The sequence below is a fragment of the Meles meles genome, chromosome 5 (genome assembly GCF_922984935.1).
Source record: "Meles meles chromosome 5, mMelMel3.1 paternal haplotype, whole genome shotgun sequence".
Lineage (NCBI taxonomy): Eukaryota > Metazoa > Chordata > Mammalia > Carnivora > Mustelidae > Meles > Meles meles.
Genome location: NC_060070.1, coordinates 76,441,771 through 76,460,158, shown reverse-complemented (window position 1 = coordinate 76,460,158; position 18,388 = coordinate 76,441,771). Strand labels below are relative to the sequence as shown.

Genomic DNA, 18,388 nt, shown 5'->3' with positions numbered 1-18,388 from the left:
TAAGTGGGTGATGAAGGTTTTGAGCATGTGGTTGAGGTAATGAGGGAGACCTCATTGAAGGTCAGAGGGGCTAGAGAATTCAGTAAGAGTGGTAGTGAAGACCATGTTGACGTATGAGAACAGGCTAGCTGAAATGGTAGTAGTCCTTTACAGGAAGTGCTATTTGGCACCTTCCCCAGTCTGGACCAGAGTTTTAAAATTTCCCATGTGATAAATGTTTGTGGAGACAATCTAGAAAGGTATCAACATTTGCAAGGGAGAAATAAAAAAGGGCAATCTGTAGTGTTCCTAATGGCACCCATACCTGGTGAGCCCCCTCCGCTGCTGTTCTTCAGCATTCTGCTCCATAGCTATTTTCCCCTCATCTGTCACCTGTGTCTTTTGGGAAGATTGATGCCAACAACCTAGCAGAAGTCAGGTGCTGAGCTACTGCAGCCTGACTGTCCTGCTTTCCAAGTGTCCTCCTCTCCATTCACGTAGTATGTGTGCTGGATAGCAGCAGTCACCACTGCTCATGATTGTGGCTTTGATTTTATTTCATGGTTAAGGTGACCGTGGAGTATTTATTTTATTGGTAGTTTATTTGAATAATCTTATTAATAACTTTAGTCCTGTATTTACAAAGTAATAGATGTCTTAAGATGCCACTGAAATTTTGCAGGGACACTTCATATTATAGGGAAAGTATATGCTGAGTGGACATTATTCTTTGGAAATTTATAAAAATTTCCACATGAATCAGTCCCTCATGAGTGTCAAGGGGTTGTTGTAGAATTTATTTCCGTCTTATGTGCTCTTGTGAGATACTTTAGGGTGGAATCATTGTCTTGTATTTTTGTGGTTTAAATACTTGGTATTCTTTCATAAAACATACTTGCATTCTCTCTTAGTCTACAGGTAAAAGAATTTAAATTCCTTTTTTTTGAATGTGGTAATAGTCAAATACTTTGCATTTTAAAATACAGATTGTTTATGGATTATCTGAACAGTTAGCCTGTGTGAAGTAAAATGGAACAGCATGTAGTGGGGGATGTCCATACTACACTGGACAATTCTGTGATGATCCTGTGTGGTATGTGCATGTGAGCCTAAAGGTCAGCTGTTCTTTCTTCAGATACACTGAAGAGATGGTACCCTGGCACCCTTGCCTGAGGCTTATTAGCAACTGTGAGCAGAAGCTTTCCAGCCACACATCAAGGCGCTTGATAACAATGGAAAAGGTGAAGAAATTTGAGGTAAATTATCCTAGTATTTTTTGGCTAAATTCTGGAAGAATCCATATTTTTTTTTTAGTTTTCTTGTAATGGAGTTTGAAATTGTTAGTTCTTGATCTTTAAAAAGTTACCAAATTCAGGAAGGGCTAGAGAAGTTAAAGAGGTTTGCGGTATTTGGTGGAATTTAGAGGGTAGGAGTTGGATATAAAATTTGAATAGCAGAATGGAAATAGAAGTTGATCTTAAATGAACTTCTCATCTTTGCCACTAATGCAGTTTAAAACAAACAAACAAACAAACAACACAATTAAACAACCATTGTCTAATTAGCAATCTACTAGTTACCCATTTTTCTCCAAAAGCAAGACCTACTTGATTACAGACTATTCTGAAGAGAAAATGTCACTTTATATAATGGAAAAAGTCATTTGCTGTTAACTGTTAGGGCCCAACACGTGTTCTCGCCCTGCTTTCTCTGATACACACACACAAACAAACACACACTATTCTTGGGAAGAACAAAACATCTGTTATTTCATATCCAGATCAGAATTTATGTGAATAATGCCTCATAATGGAGCCTAATTAAATCTATAGAATGTTCCTTGGGCTGTACTTGTCTGGATTGACAACCACAGCTTTCCCAAAGTAAACTTCAGTGAGCTCTATCTTTGTTTTTGATCTCTAGGGTAAGCAGAAGTTTTGTCAGATTCATCTCTGCATTTGATGTTTTTCATCTAATTTACAGCTCATGGATTCTTTGGCAGTAATGAAACCTAATATTTATCTAGTGCTTTTTGAATATATTATTGTATATTTCTTGTTTTTGTCCTTTTAATTTTCATTTGCTACCTGTCTCTAACTTAGATCTTATCACCATATACCTGGTTTGTGCTAACGTCTCCTAAATTCTCTCTTCCATTTTTCACACCTCCAGTTCTTAATTGTTAAGTGACTCTTCCTAAAACACTGTATTTGTTATGTTACTTCTTTATGCGAAAAGTTTAGTGACTCCTTTTCATTACGGAATGATATTCAATGTAATGTAAACTTTCTTCGGTAATCCAACTCCAATATCAGGGCATTTCCGAAAGTTTAAGCTGTTTATGTATATAAATAGTTGGTTCATGTTCAATTAGGGGTGGTTGTGTAGGTGTGTATGTATTTATATATAGGTATATGTGATATAATAACATAAGTGTTTGTCATTTTTAAAACAATTTTATATTCAAATGATATGCTTGGGTTGGCATCTTGTACTCATATCATAATTGTTCTGTATATCCTTGAAATTTTAGATTTACATTTAAAGAAATATATTAATATTGAACAGTTATTTTGCTGAATAGTAACACCTTGCTTTTCTTCAAATTGTGTTACTGGACTTTGGTGCTCACATTTTATAGCAGACATGTCATTTAATTGTTGTTTTTTGGAAATAACAACCTATTCTGAGGATGATGATCTACATTAAATATTTAAAACATTAAGAAGATCCAGAAATTCTAAAAAAGGGGTTTCCAAGTTGTTTGACACAATGACAGCCTTTTGCAGTGACAGTTTTGAATGGACAGCATTTATTTGTATATACAATAGAAGTCCTCTTAACTAATCTGCATTTCAAACTCAGTTGACTTACTAGTACTGGCCATTTTTCTTTTAAAACACCAATACTAATGCCTATAACATGTCAGATACTTCCAGCTGGTGACTTGCTTGAATTCTCCTATATCTGTACACTTCTGTATCTACCAGCTGAATTGTCTGTTTGCATGAATCAGTTGTGTTTGTTTTGTGAACTGTTTAAGCCAGTTATAGTTGTTATGGTAATTATGTAGTCTAACTAAATGCTAGTTAGACCAGGGAAATGTGAGTGTGAGAATAAAGTTGTCATTTCTAGAAAGCTAAGTGGACTATTCAGAAAGATAGGATCAAATGAGTTGCAAAGAAAGACTCTTGGGCTGGGAATGGATGAGATGACTATAAAAGGTTGGAAAAAAGTTAGCCCAATCTAGGTTTCTCTACCCAGATTACTTTCTAAGAGTCTTTATGTTCTTGCATCATTTTAGAGAAACCAAAACTGAAAATCTTTGTAGGTCTTGATTCTATATCACAAAATTGATAAATGAGTATATAATTTTTTAAGTTCAGATGTTCAGTATATTTACAAAATGTTTTCATTTTTTCCTGCTTTTACTGACTTTTTCAGTTAACTAACTGTAGTATTAGTCTGTTGTGCTGCTATTGCAGATTACCACAGACTGAATAGCTTAAATAACAAGTTTATTTTCTTACAGTTGTGGAGACTGGAAGTCCAAGGTCAAGGTGCCAGCAAGTTTGGTTTCTGATGATACCTATCTTGCTGAACTGCAGACAGCCACCTTCTTGCTATGTCCTCTGTCAATCCTGTTGGAATAGAGCCCCACCCTTACGATTTCATTTAACTTTAATCATCTCCTTTAAGGCTCAGTCTCCAAATATAGTCATGTTGGGGGTTAAGGCTTCAGTATATGAATTTGGGGGGGGGACACAATTAAGTCCATACCAGTAACAATTCTCAACATCTATCACAGTGAATAAGAGGCCTCTATTGCATGTTAAAGTATGCTTTTTTCATGCTCTTCCAGTTAGTTACTTCTCGTGTATATGTTTGTTTTTTAATATTTTGAGGGAAATAAGGCATTTGATAATTTAAATTAGTAACACTGCAGCTCTTAGAAATCACAGCACTTAATGTAATCATTTGAGTTAGTAATAACATGTATGTGCCAGGCACATGAGTAATACATGTAAAAAGTAGAAATAGTACCTGTAGATTTTATAGTTCTAAATCTTGATATTAGAAAGTAAAATGAATGACATCAGCATTCTTTATTTTGTGGCCTTCGTAAATAGTACCAGCACCAGCATATGATGTTTATGATGGCTTTGAAATACTATTCAGAAGAAAATACAGAGAAAGGACTCTAATAATTGATGGGGCCACATAATGAACCAGTCATTTCTTAGTGGCAAAGTAGAGACCTGTTGTCATTTCTCATTTGCTTTCCTTTAAGTTAATTTATTTAGGAAAGTCTTTTTTTTTCTAGTACTCTTTCCAGATTTATAATATTTCTATAGGCAGTCTATTTGATACTTGGAAGAAGAAATAAAGAATGATCTAAGGATGTTTCTGACAACTTTTCTTCTACATAAAAATGCTAAGTAAGGGCACTCACCTTAGATTTTTTTTTTTCTGTAATGAAAATCAGATTTAAAAAAAAAATTAACATATAATGTATTATTAGCCCCAGGAATACAGGTCTGTGAATCGTTAGGCTTACACACATCACAGCACTCATCATAGCACATACCCTTCCCAGTGTCCAAAACCCCAAAACCCTCTCCCTACCCTCCTCTCTGTAGCAACCCTCAGTTTGTTTTGTGAGATTGAGAGTCTCTAATGGTTTGTCTCCCTCCCAATCCGGTCTTGTTTCTTTTTTTCCTTCACTACACCCCAATCCCCCCACTTTGCTTCTCAAATTCCTCCTATCAGGGAGATCATATGATAATTGTCTTTGTTATTGACTTATTTCGCTCCGTATAATACCCTCTAGTTCCATCCATGTCGTTGCAAATGGCAAGATTTCATTTCTTTTGATGGCTGCATAGTATTCCATTAATATATATACCACATCTTCTTTATCCATTCATCTATTGATGGACATCTAGGTTCTTTCCATAGTTTGGCTATTGGGGACATTGTTGCTATAGACATTTGGGTGCACATGCCACTTTGGATCACTACCTTTGTATCTTTAGGGTAAATACCTAGTAGTGCGATTGCTGTCATAGGGTAGCTCTATTTTCAACTTTTTGAGGAACCTCCATGCTGTTTTCTAGAGTGGCTGCACCAGCTTGCATTCCCACCAACAGTGTAGGAGGGTTTCCCTTTCTCCGCATCCTCACCAGCATCTGTCATTTCCTGACTTGTTAATTTTAGCCATTCTGACTGATAGGAGGTGGTATCTCATTATGGTTTTGATTTGTATTTCCCTGATTCTGAGTGATGTGGAGCACTTTTTCGTGTGTCTTTTGGCCATCTGGATGCCTTTGCAGAAATGTCTGTTCATGTCCTCTGCCCATTTCTTGATTGGATTATTTGTTCTTTGGGTGTTGTTTGCTAAGCTCTTTATAGATTTTGGATACTAGCCCTTTATCTGATATGTCTTTTGCAAATATCTTCTTCCATTCTGTCAGTTGTCTTTGGTTTTATTGACTGTTTCCTTTGCTGTGCAAAGATTTTGATCTTGATGAAATCCGTAGTTCATTTTTGCCCTTGTTTCCCTTGCCTTTGGCGATGTTCCTAGGAAGAAGTTGCTGCGGCCGAGGTCGAAGAGGTTGCTGCCTGTGTTCTCCTCAAGGATTTTGATGGATTCCTTTCTCACATTGAGGTCCTTCATCCATTTAGAGTCTATTGTCGTGTGTGGTATAAGGAAATGCTCCCGTTTCATTCTTCTGCATGTGGCTGTCCAATTTTCCCAACACCATTTGTTGAAGAAACTGTCTTTTTTCCATTGGACATTCTTTCCTGCTTTGTCAAAGATTAGTTGACCTTAGAGTTGAGGGTCTATTTCTGGGCTTTCTGTTCTGTTCCATTGGTCTATGTGTCTGTTTTTGTGCCAGTACTATACTGTCTTGATGATGACAGCTTTGTAGTAGAGCTTGAAGTCTGGAATTGTGATGCCACCAACTTTGGCTTTCTTTTTCAACATTCCTCTGGCTCTTTGAGGTCTTTTCCAGTTCCATATAAATTTTAGGATTATTTGTTCCATCTCTTTGAGAAAAGTTGCTGGTATTTTGATAGGGATTGCATTAAATGTGCACATTGCTTTAGGTAGCATAGACATTTTATTTATTTATTTATTTATTTATTTATTTATTTATTTTTATTTGCTTATTTACAGCATAACAGTGTTCATTGTTTTGGCATCACACCCAGTGCTCCATGCAGTACGTGCCCTCCCTATTACCCACCACCTGGTTCCTCAACCTCCCACCCCCCCCCACCCCCCTGACGCCCCTTCATAACCCTCTGGTTGTTTTTCAGAGTCCATAGTCTCTCATGGTTTATCTCCCCTTCCAGTTTCCCTCAACTCCCTCTCCTCTCCATCTCCCCATGTCCTCCATGTTATTTGTTATGCTCCACAAATAAGTGAGACCATATGATACTTGACTCTCTCTGCTTGACTTATTTCGCTCAGCATAATTTCTTCCAGTCCTGTCCATGTTGCTACAAAAGTTGGGTATTCGTCCTTTCTGATGGAGGCATAATACTCCATTGTGTATATGGACCACATCTTCCTTATCCATTCATCCGTTGAAGGGCATCTTGGTTCTTTCCACAGTTTGGCGACCGTAGCCATTGCTGCAATAAACATTGGGGTACAAATGGCCCTTCTTTTCACTACATCTGTATCTTTGGGGTAAATACCCAGCAGTGCAATTGCAGGGTCATAGGGAAGCTCTATTTTTAATTTCTTGAGGAATCTCCACACTGTTCTCCAAAGTGGCTGCACTAACTTGCATTCCCACCAACAGTGTAAGAGGGTTCCCCTTTCTCCACATCCTCTCCAGCACACGTTGTTTCCTGTCTTAGCATAGACATTTTTACAATATTTGTTCTTCCATTCCATGAGCATGAAACATTTTTCCATTTCTTTGTATCTTCCTCAGTTTCTTTCATGAGTACTTTATAGTTTTCTGCATATAGATTCTTTGCCTCTTTGGTTAAGTTTATTCCTAGGTATCTTATGGTTTTGGGTGCAATTGTAAATGGGATCGACTCCTTAATTTCTCTTTGTTCTGTCTTGTTGGTGTATAGAAATGCAGCTGACTTCTATGCATTGATTTTATATCCTGACACTTTACTGAATTCTTGTACAAGTTCTAGCAGATTTGGAGTTGAGTCTTTTGGGTTTTCCACATATAGTATCATATCATCTGCAAAGAGTGGTAGTTTGAACTCTTCTTTGCCGGTTTGGATGCCTTTAATTTCTTTTTGTTGTCTGATTGCTGAGTCTAGGACTTCTAGTACTATGTTGAATAGCAGTGGTGATAGTGGACAGCCCTGCCATGTTCCTGACCTTAGCTCAAAAGCTCTCAGTTTTTCTCCATTGAGAATGATATTTGCGGTGGGTTTTTCATAGATGGCTTTGGTGATATTGAGGTATATACCCTCTATCCCTACACTGTAAAGAGTTTTAATCAAGAAAGGATGCTGTATTTTGTCAAGTACTTTTTCAGCATCTATTGAGAGTATCATATGGTTCTTGTTCTTTCTTTTATTAATTTATTATATCACATTGATTGATTTGCAGATGTTGAACCAACCTTGCAGTCCTGGAATAAATCCCACTTGGTCGCGGGATTTTAATGTACTTTTAATGTACTGTTTTTAATTTACTGTTGGCTCCTATTGGCTAGTATTTTGGTGAGAATTTTTGCATCTGTGTTCATCAAGGATATTGATCTGTAATTCTCTTTTTTGATGGGGTCTTTGTCTGGTTTTGGGATCAAGGTAATGTTGGCCTCATAAAACGAGTTTGAAAATTTTCCTTCCATTTCTATCTTTTGGAACATTTTCAGGAGAATAGGAATTAATTCTTTAAGTGTTTGGTAGAATTCCCCTGGGAAGCCATCTGGCCCTGGGCTTTTGTTTGTTTGGAGATTTTTGATGACTCTTTGAATCTCCTTACTGGTTATGGGTCTGTTCAGGTTTTCTATTTCTTCCTGGTTCAGTTGTCATAGTTTATATGTCTCTAGGAATGCATCCATTTCTTCCAGATTGTCAAATTTGTTGGCATAGAGTTGCTCATAGTATGTTCTTATAATTGTTTGTATTTCTTTGGTGTTGGTTGTGATCTCTCCTCTTTCATTCATGATTTTATTTGGGTCCTTTCTCTTTTCTTTTTGATAAGTCTGGCCAGGGGTTTATCAATCTTATTAATTCTTTCAGAGAACCAGCTCCTAGTTTTGTTGATTTGTTCTATTGTTTTTTTGGTTTCTATTTCATTGATTTCTGCTCTGATCTTTATTATTTCTCTTCTCCTGCTGGGTTTAGGCTTTCTTTGTTGTTCTTCCTTCAGCTCCTTTAGGTGTAGGGTTAGGTTGTATATTTGAGACCTTTCTTGCTTCTTGAGAAAGGCTTGTATCGCTATATATTTTCCTCTCAGGACTGCCTTTGCTGTGTCCCACAGATTTTGAACCGTTGTGTTTTCATTATCATTTGTTTCCATGAACTTTTTCAATTCTTTAATTTCCTGGTTGACCCATTCATTCTTTAGTAGGATGCTCTTTAGTCTCCATGTATTTGGGTTCTTTCCAACTTTCCTCTTGTGATTGAGTTCTAGCTTCAGAGCATTGTGGTCTGAAAATATGCAGGGAATGATTATGCAGGGAATGATCCCAGTCTTTTGGTACTGGTTGAGACCTGATTTGTGACCCAGGATGTGACCTATCCTGGAGAATGTTCCAAGTGCATTAGAGAAGAATATGTATTCTGTTGCTTTTGGGATGGAATGTTCTGAATACATCTGTGATGTCTATCTGGTCTAGTGTGTCATTTAAGGGCTTTATTTCCTTGTTGATCTTTTGCTTGGATGATCTATCCATTTCAGTGAGGGGGGTGTTAAAATCCCCTACTATTGTATTATTGTCGATGTGATGTCAATATATATGTCAATGTGATTGATTTTGTTATTAATCGGTTCATATAATTGGCTGCTCCCATGTTAGGGGCATAGATATTTAAAATTGTTAGATCTTCTTGTTGGACAGACCCCTTGAGTATGATACAGTGTCCTTCCTCATCTCTTATTATAGTCTTTGGTTTAAAATCTAATTTATCTGATGTAAGGATTGCCACGCCAGCTTTCTTTTGATGTCCATTAGCATGGTAAATTTTTTTCCACTCCTTCACTTTAAATCTGGAGGTGTCTTTGGGTCCAAAATGAGTTTCTTGTAGACAGCATATTGATGGGTTTTGTTTTTTTATCCATTCTGATACCCTATGTTTTTTGATTGGGACATTTATCCCATTTACATTCAGGGTAACTATTGAAAGATATGAATTTAGTGCCATTGTATTGCCTATAAGGTGACTGTTACTGTATATTATCTCTGTTCCTTTTTGGTCTACTACTTTTAGGTTCTCTCTTTGCTTAGAGGACCTCTTTCAGTATTTCTTATAGGGCTGGTTTGGTGTTTACAAATTCTTTTAGTTTCTGTTTGTCTTGGAAGCTTTTTTTTTTTTTTAATTTTTAATTTTTTTATTTTTTAAATTTCAGTGTACCAGAATTCATTGTTTATGCACCACACCCAGTGTTCCATGCAATACATGCCCTCCATGATACCCACCACCAGGCTCACCCAACCTCCCACCCCCCGCCCCTTCAAAACCCTCAGATTGTTTTTCAGAGTCCTAGTCTCTTATGGTTCGTCTCCACCTCCAATTTTCCTCAACTCCCTTCTCTCCATCTCCGCATGTCCTCCGTGTTATTTCTTATGCTCCACAAATAAGTGAAACCATATGATAAATGACTCTCTCTGCTTGACTTTTTTAACTCAGCATGATCTCTTCTAGTCCTGTCCATGTTGAAACAAAAGTTGGGTATTCATCCTTTCTGGTGGAGGCATAATACTCCATAGTATATATGGACCACATCTTCCTTATCCATTCGTCCGTTGAAGGGCATCTTGGTTCTTTCCACAGTTTGGTGACTGTGGCCATTGCTGTTATGAACATTGGGGTACAGATGGCCCTTCTTTTCACTACACCTGTATCTTTGGGGTAAATACCCAGCAGTACAATTGCAGGATCATAGGGAAGCTCTATTTTTAATTTCTTAAGGAGTCTCCACACTGTTTTCCAAAGTGACTGTACCAACTTACATTCCCACCAATAGTGGAAGAGGGTTCCCCTTTCTCCACATCCTCTCCAACACACATTATTTACTGTCTTATTAATTTTGATCATTCTAACTGGTGTAAGGTGGTATCTCAATGTGGTTTTGATTTGAATCTCCCTGATGGCTAGTGATGATGAGCATTTTTTCATGTGTCTGTTAGCCATTTGTATGTCTTCATTGGAGATGTGTCTGTTCATGTCTTCTGCCCATTTTTTGACCTGATTATCTGTTTTATGTGTGTTGAGTTTGAGGAGTTCTTTATAAATCCTGGATATCAGCCTTTTGTCTGTACTGTCATTTGCGAATATCTTCTCCCATTCCGTGGGTTGCCTCTTTGTTTTGTTGACTGTTTCCTTAGTTATGCGGAAGCTTTTGATCTTGATGAAGTCCTAAAAATTCATTTTCGCTTTTGTTTCCTTTGCCTTTGGTGTCCTGGAAGCTTTTTATCTCTCCTATTTTCAGTAATAGCCTAGTTAGATATAGTATTCTTGGCTGCATGTATTTCTCATTTTGTGCTCTGAATATATCATGCCAGTTCTTTCTGGCCTGCCAGGGCACTGTGGATAAGTCTGCTGCCAATCTAATATTTTACCGTTGTATGTTACAGACTTCTTGTCCCAGGCTGCTTTCAGTATTTTCTCTTTGTCAGTAAGACTTGTAACTTTTACTATTAGGTGATGGGGTGTGGACCTATTTTTATTGATTTTCAGGGGGGTTCTCTGTGCCTCCTGGATTTTGATGTTTGTTCCCTTTGTCATATTAGGGAAATTCCCTATTATAATTCGCTCCAATATACCTTTTGCTCCCCTCTCTCTTTCTTCTTCTGGAATCCCAATTATTCTAATATTGTTTTGTCTTATGGTATCACTTATCTCTTGAATTCTCCCCTTGTGGTCCAGTAGTTGTTTGTCTCTCTTTTGCTCAGCTTCTTTATTCCCCGTCATTTGGGCTTCTATATCATGAATTCTCTCTTCTGCCTCATTTATCCTTGCAGTAAGAGCCTCCATTTTTTATTGCACCTCATTAATAGCTTTTTTCATTTCAGCTTGGTTAGATTTTAGTTCTTTTATTTCTCCAGGAATGGCTTTTATTTCTCCAGGCACGGTTTCTTCCGTGCCTTTTTCCAGCCCAGCTAGCACCTTGAGTATCATCGTTCTGAGCTCTAGATCGGACATATTACCAATATCCGTATATTAGATCACTTGCCTTCGGTACTACCTCTTGTTCTTTTTTTTTGTGGTGAGATTTCCCACCTTGTCATTTTATCCAGATATGAATATATGAACGAGAGAATAAAATACTAAAAGGGCTGCAAAGTCCCCAGAAAAATGTATGCTAACCAAATCAGAAGAGACCCCAAATCAGGGGGAGAAGAAAAGGGGTAAAAGAAGTTTAAAAAAAAAAATAAGGGTAGGGGCTCCTGGGTGGCTCAGTGGATTAAGCCGCTGCCTTCGGCTCAGGTCATGATCTCAGGGTCCTGGGATCGAGCCCCGCATCGGGCTCTCTGCTCTACAGGGAGACTGCTTCCTCCTCTCTCTCTGCCTGCCTCTCTGCCTACTTGTGATCTCTCTCTCTGTCAAATAAATAAATAAAATCTTAAAAAAAAAAATAAGGGTAAACATGATGAAGGGATGGAATATGACTGTAAAGATGATAATTTAAAAAAAAATTCTAAAAAAGAAATTGATAAGTTGGAAAAAGAAAGTGGAGAGGATTTACTTAGGCTGGAGACTAGAACAAAGCCCTTTGCTAGATTTAGGATATATTTTGATCTATTAGAAGAAATTTTATCCCAAATATTTTCTAGAAGAAAAATCCCTGTATGTATACAAAAAATAAAGTTAGATCCAATGAAGGATAAAATATGACTATAATAATGATTGTTTAGAAAGATTTTTTTTAAGAAAGGTATTGTTAAGATAAACTAGTTAAAAAAGGTTAAAAGAGGAAGTAGGAAAAGTTAAAAAAATTAGAATAAGAAAAAAATTTAAAAAATTTAACTTTGCAGGACTAAAAAATCATGGAAGAAAGCCATGAATTCCATGCTTCGCTTTCCTTTCCTCTGGAATTCAGCTGTTCTCCTTGATCGGTGAGCTTGGTCTTGGCTGGATGTTCTTGTTGATCTTCTGGGGGAGGGGCCTGTTGCAGTGATTCTCAAGTGTCTTTGCCCAAGGCGGAATTGCGTAGCCCTAGCCAGGGGCCACACTAAGTAATCTGCTTTGTTCACTCTCAGAAGATTTTGTTCCCTAAAGCTTTCTGAGAACTCTGGAGGATGGGAATGAAAATGGTGGTCTCCCAGTCTCCCACCTGGAGGAGCTGAGAGCTGGGGGCCCCACTCCTCAGTGCGCTCTTGGAAAAAAGCGCTGAATCACTCCCATCTCCCTGGTCTCCAGCCACTTTCTGAGCTCACCCGGCCTGTGACCAACTGAGCATTTTTGTCTGTGGCGCACAGCCCCATTTGGAGTTTCCAAACCCAGCAGATTACTGCCGCTCTGCTTTTCCAGTGGATGAAGGTGGGTCTTCCCGGATCTGCCACTTGTGGGGTCCCTGTTCAAAGAGTAGTGGTCTGACTACGCTGCGGATCACAGTTTAAGGTAACCCCAAGCCGAGAGCTCACTCATTGGCTCCATCTCTGTAGCCTGCTTCCCTGCTCTGACACCTGTGAGCTCTGCTATACTCAGACACCCCCGATCCTTCTGTGACCTTGCACAACCTGAGACCACACTGTCCCTGCCAGGGCTCCACCCCCGCTTAGCCTCTGGGGTGATGTCAGTCAGTGGAACAGACTTCTAAAAGTTCTGATTTTGTGACCCACTGCTCTGCTGCTTGCTAGGAGCTGGCCCCTCCCCCCCGCGGTCTATCTTCCTATTGCTTCGGATTCACTTCTCCACAGGTCTTACCTTTCAGAAAGTGGTCAATTTTCTGTTTCTAGAATTGCTGCTCTTCTCTTCGATCTCCTGTTGGGTTTGTAGGTGTTCAGAATGGTTTGATAACTGTCTAGCTGAACTCCTGTGAACTGTTGTCATCTCAGTCTGCTGCTACTTCGCCATCTTGACTCCTCCCTCACCTTAGATGTTTTTAAACCTAGAAAGGCAGTGTTAATTTTTGTTTGTTTTTATTATTTTACTTTTGTCCTTTCAAATTGATTTTAAAAAGAAGGAAAAAGCTTGGGGGGCGCCTGGGTGGCTCAGTGGGTTAAGCCGCTGCCTTCGGCTCAGGTCATGATCTCGGGGTCCTGGGATCAAGTCCCGCATCGGGCTCTCTGCTCAACAGGGAGCCTGCTTCCCTCTCTCTCTCTCTCTCTCTCTCTCTCTCTCTGCCTGCCTCTCTGTCTACTTGTGATCTCTCTCTGTCAAATAAATTAAAAAAAAAAAAAAGTTTTAAAAAGAAGGAAAAAGCCTAGTGCTCAATAAGTTTTTGAAACAGCCTTCACTTTATAAGATCAAATTTCATCAGCGAGTTTTAACTAGTATGCAGTGTATTATTACTGAAAATACTGTCATGTTAAATTAATCATGTTTGGTTTTGAATTAATCGTTCCATATCTACCTTCTGTTTGTATGGAAAGGACTATATGTAATTGCAGCAAGATCCTAGTCCTTTATAATTCAAGTGATGACATAAAATTGTCAAACAGTTCTGCTATGGGTCTAACAAATTATTCTCAGCCTTGTTCAGCGTTGTTGACTTTGGCAGTAGGAAACTATTAATTGTAGATTTTCACACTCTTGTGTACTGTCTTTCTGCATTTTGGGTTTGTCACTTGCTAGGTTTAACTTCAGTATAACTTTTGGCCCACTTGATACATTGTTATAAAGTGTTCTCCCTCTCCCCTTTTATAATGTAAACTTACGTGATAAATGAGAAAACTAAAGAATGTAGGTATTTTATAAAATTTTGTATCTTTTCATTATTACTATAGTATTTAGACTTGCTTGTTGAACATAATTTTTGCTACCTATATTAATGAAAACACTTGATAAGAGAAGCCATTATTCCCTGTTGATACAGTCTGAAAGAGAAGGGAATGCTTAATGCTACTTACTGTTTACAGAGCTTTCATACCCATCTGATGATGTTATTTTGCTAATTTTAGAGACTAAGAAGTAGTGAGGCCAAAACTCTTCTTTGTACTTGAAATTCTTTGAACTTTTTAATGCCTCATGTTGCCTCTTTACCAAGACAGTTTCTGGTTTTGGAATATGACAAGGTTAAAAGGCAAATATTCTTGAGTGGCATATTTCTTGTGTCTTTTAAAGATCATTTTTTCTCATTGTTAATGGCTCCATGGTAGAATGGGATTTGTTTTACCAGCATCCATTTTTCCTGTTGATATATGTAGTTGATGCTGCTGTATATAGTTGTGGTCACAGTGTATACTCCTATAAAATACTTTCCTCATATAAATTTCATTGGAAAAAAAATGCCGATTTCCAGAGTTGTCCAGATGGACCAGAATATTACATTGTCAGTGAAAATCACCTACAACAGTACACTGTCTGCCTTTTCCAACAGTATTCTTGGACAGATGAAAGAGTATCCAAAGTAGCCATTTTTGAGACTTTCTTACATTTATCCAGCTTTTAAAGTCTATTCTGTAGTATGTTTAAGTGTAAAAAAAAAACTATCTTAAGTTGCCTGCCATTGCACTAAATGGGCCGTCATGTGCCCTGTTTGATTTGTGGCTTGTTTCCCTGACATGCTGTGACTTGAGAAGTACTGAAGTATAGGTAAGTTGGATTTTAGGTATTATATGGACACTAATGCAGACTACAGTTATATTATGTGAGCTAGTCAGTATAGTTCAGATGATTTAAAATAGGGAGTACTGGGCAGTCATAGTGGCAGGTAATGAGAATTAATGTTAATTTTTAAAATTTTGGATTGAATAAAGAGTCCACTAACATGAAGCTGATTAATGCTTCATTAATCAGAATGTCCAAAACTGAGGGATTTGACTTATGGACCAGAAGATTTTAAAGCTCTAGAGAGAGAAAGATCCATTAACATGTTTTAAATGAGGAAGGGAGAGAAGAGACACCAAGGTCTCTTGTTCAAGAAAATGACTTAGGGATGACTTGAAGTTGAAGAAATTAGTCTTTGTGAAAAGTAGTTTACATGTTAGAATGACAGCAGTGCTGCTAGTCATGAACTGATGATTTGCTGACATAATGCTTGTGTCTGTTTCGTTATGATTTGTCTGTTCTCAGAATTAACGGTCACTTGTTTTGGCAGCCATCTGAATTAAAGGTGGTTCTCTCTGACTGACCTTTCATTCTGAAATATTTTGTTTTTTGCCTATCTCATGCCAGGACAGTGAATATTTTCCTTTCGATTAGAGGTATGAAAGATTAGTGATTAAGTGCAAAGTATTTCAATCATAAAATGTGCCCAGTGGGAAGGAGACTGATTCATTTATCAGTGAGAAAAATAAGACCAGGTGATACTAAGTAAGAACATGATAATTAGATGTGAACTTTAATGGAGGTTGTAACATAGTACAGTATTCATTACCATCCAAATGTGTGTGTGTGTGAGAGGCCAAGAATGACTCTTTTAAAAAATTATTTCTGGGTGCCTGGGTGGCTCAGTGGGTTAAGCCTCTGCCTTCGGCTCAGGTCGTGATCTCAGGGTCCTGGGATCGAGTCCCGCATCGGGCTCTCTGCTCAGCGGGGAACCTGCTTCCTCCTCTCTCTCGCTGCCTGCCTCTCTGCCTACTTGTAATTTCTCTCTGTCAAATAAATAAATAAATAAATAAAATCTTTAAAAAAAAATAATTTCTAATAGTAAGTCAGAAAGAAACTATTTGTGTTATCTATAAATTATGTTTTGGCTTGAGATCTTTGAAAAAGGCTTTTAAGAGTAGATAAAAGCCTGGGGATGCTGCATATCATGTTGAAGTTTAAAGGATCATGTCATCTACTTGTTTCATGTTATCTTGTTCTGAATGGCTTGCTTTAGCTGTAATGTCATTGGTACTTCTTGAATTTAAATCTTATAGGGTCATTTGACTTTTTCTTTTACGTATCCTCAACTAAATGATTTTTGCCAAACAAACTGGGTATTTTGTTAATACTGTCATGATGGTTTTAAATTATTGTTTCTGATAAACCAAGAAAAAGCAAATGTTCATCCCCTACCTACTCTAGGAAGGTAATCATTTAAGATACCTGGATTCTAGTATATATCTCTTTTATTTGTAGGAAAAATGCAGTTTTCTGAAGGTAGAGAGCATCTGTCATTATGCTCCAGCTGTAATGATCATATTTTGAAGCTATGATAGTAAAGCAGTCTTTAATATACTCATGTCCTATTATAGAATCTTAGAGGTCAGTTGCAAAATAGAAGTTTGATCCGGGAGTCCCGAGGTATGAATGGTTTAGAGAAATAAGAAGTTTATTTATTTATGTGGAGTCTGCATGATCCTCTAGAACTTCTTTTAAAATTCTTGAATGACAGATTTTCTACTGACTAATTTTTTTTTTGTATTTTTATTTGTGATATTTTTAACTTAGAGTTATCTTTCTAGTGTTTTTCAAATTCAAACATGAACATCAGTCTTCTAACGCCTCCATGACCCACCAGGAATGCAACCATGAGATTTTTAAACATACTGTTTGTTTTTTTTTTCCTAAAACAAATGTACAGGTTAATGAATAATTATAAAGTGAACATCTCTGTAACTACCACCAAAGTTAAGATTATAGCACCCCAGAAGCACCCCTTTTGGTAGCTATTTCTGATCATAAACACCTCTTCCTTCAGCTGTAACCATTAATCTGACTGTTATAGGAATCACTTTCTTGTTTTCCTTTGTAGTGTTATTGCTATTGAATTGATCTGTAAGCAAATTAATTTTGCTTGTTTTGATCTTTATATAAGTGCATGTGTATTTTTGTTAATTTTTCTTTTAATGGATGGTGACAGTTTAAAAATGTCAACTAGCAGAGTAGTCTCAAAGCAAAAAAACATGTATGTGCATGCTAGTATGTATTTTGGTCTAGTACTCATCCTTTGCTACATACTTAGTTTTAATTAAATATTTGGATATAGGAACTAATAAGTTGTTTCATTTTTATCTGGTGTGTCAGTTCTGTATTCTTTTAACATTTGCGGTTAAGTTTTGAATTTTATAAAGGTAATGTATCTTTCCGTGGAGACCATGTAGAAAGTACTTATAGTTCTCTGTTGCCATGATAGCATAAATATCCATGATGATCTTTTTACAGTTAGAAAGAAATTATGTGCTGAGTGCCTGATGTCAAAGTTGAATCACGAAATGTTGCTCATTTTCAGAACTTAATGACAATTTGATATATTAAAATATTTTAACAGACTATAGGTAACTTAATATCTTGCAGAAAAATGAAATTTTTAAAGTGCTGATTATATATGAATACCTAATTTAGGGATAAAGATTTCCACCCTTACCTTGGTCCCACTAAGAGTAATGCTAGAGGTTTCTCTTTATAGTATTGGATGCCAGACTTTTGACCTACTAGTCCTTGGTTTGCAAATGGCCTAGTGCTGTTTATAGTTGTATAACTTTAGCACAAGTGGTTTCTATAGCTACTGTCCAGTACCAGATGTAGAACAGTGGGAAGCTTTGATAAAGGGAGCAGAATTTTTTAAACAAAAGCCGGACATGGGTCATTGCCCTGATGCTGAACTGAGGCCCCTTATATTCAGTACTGTCATTTACCTTTCATTTCACTCTCTACTGATTACAAGAAAGAGAGTGTACTCACTGTTTTTCTCTTCCATCTCTTTGCCTTCTTCCTCTTACCTTATGTAAGAATGTGTATCATAGCTTTAATCCGTTTTAAGAATACAGGAGTGAATCTTTCTTGACAAAGTTAGATGAGCGTTGTTAGTTTGGTGGCTTTCACTATGATGACAGCATCATTGCTTTTCACTTATCATGGAATAAGTTTCATAAGCCATTTGTACTCAGTTGTTTGCAATGAAACTGCTGTTTTATGTAAACTACTGTCACTCTGAGAATATAAATGACTTAAGGTTAATACTAGTGAGGTAGAAGAAATCATTATCTCACTATCAGGAACTGTCAGTAAGTAAAAAAGGACAACTTAAACCTAACCCATAATTATAACAGAAACCATTTGGATTTCTTATGAATGGCTGTGGTCTTCTACAGCTTAATTCCCAAAATGACACTTTTCTAGGGGATATGTCTTGTTTTTAAATGGTAATTTTATACATTGA

General features: G+C 37.2%; 1 protein-coding gene across 4 annotated transcripts in view; it reads left to right on the top strand.

The window, feature by feature from the left end:
* The window catches only part of TRMT11 (tRNA methyltransferase 11 homolog), a 72,924-nt gene that overhangs the window by 36,907 nt on the left and 17,629 nt on the right, over window positions 1-18,388 (top strand). For all 4 annotated transcript variants that reach the window (XM_046006151.1, XM_046006149.1, XM_046006152.1 and 1 more), the window contains one exon: window positions 1,115-1,235. In XM_046006151.1, the coding sequence (XP_045862107.1) occupies window positions 1,115-1,235 (121 nt within the window). The remainder of the gene's footprint in view (window positions 1-1,114; window positions 1,236-18,388) is intronic.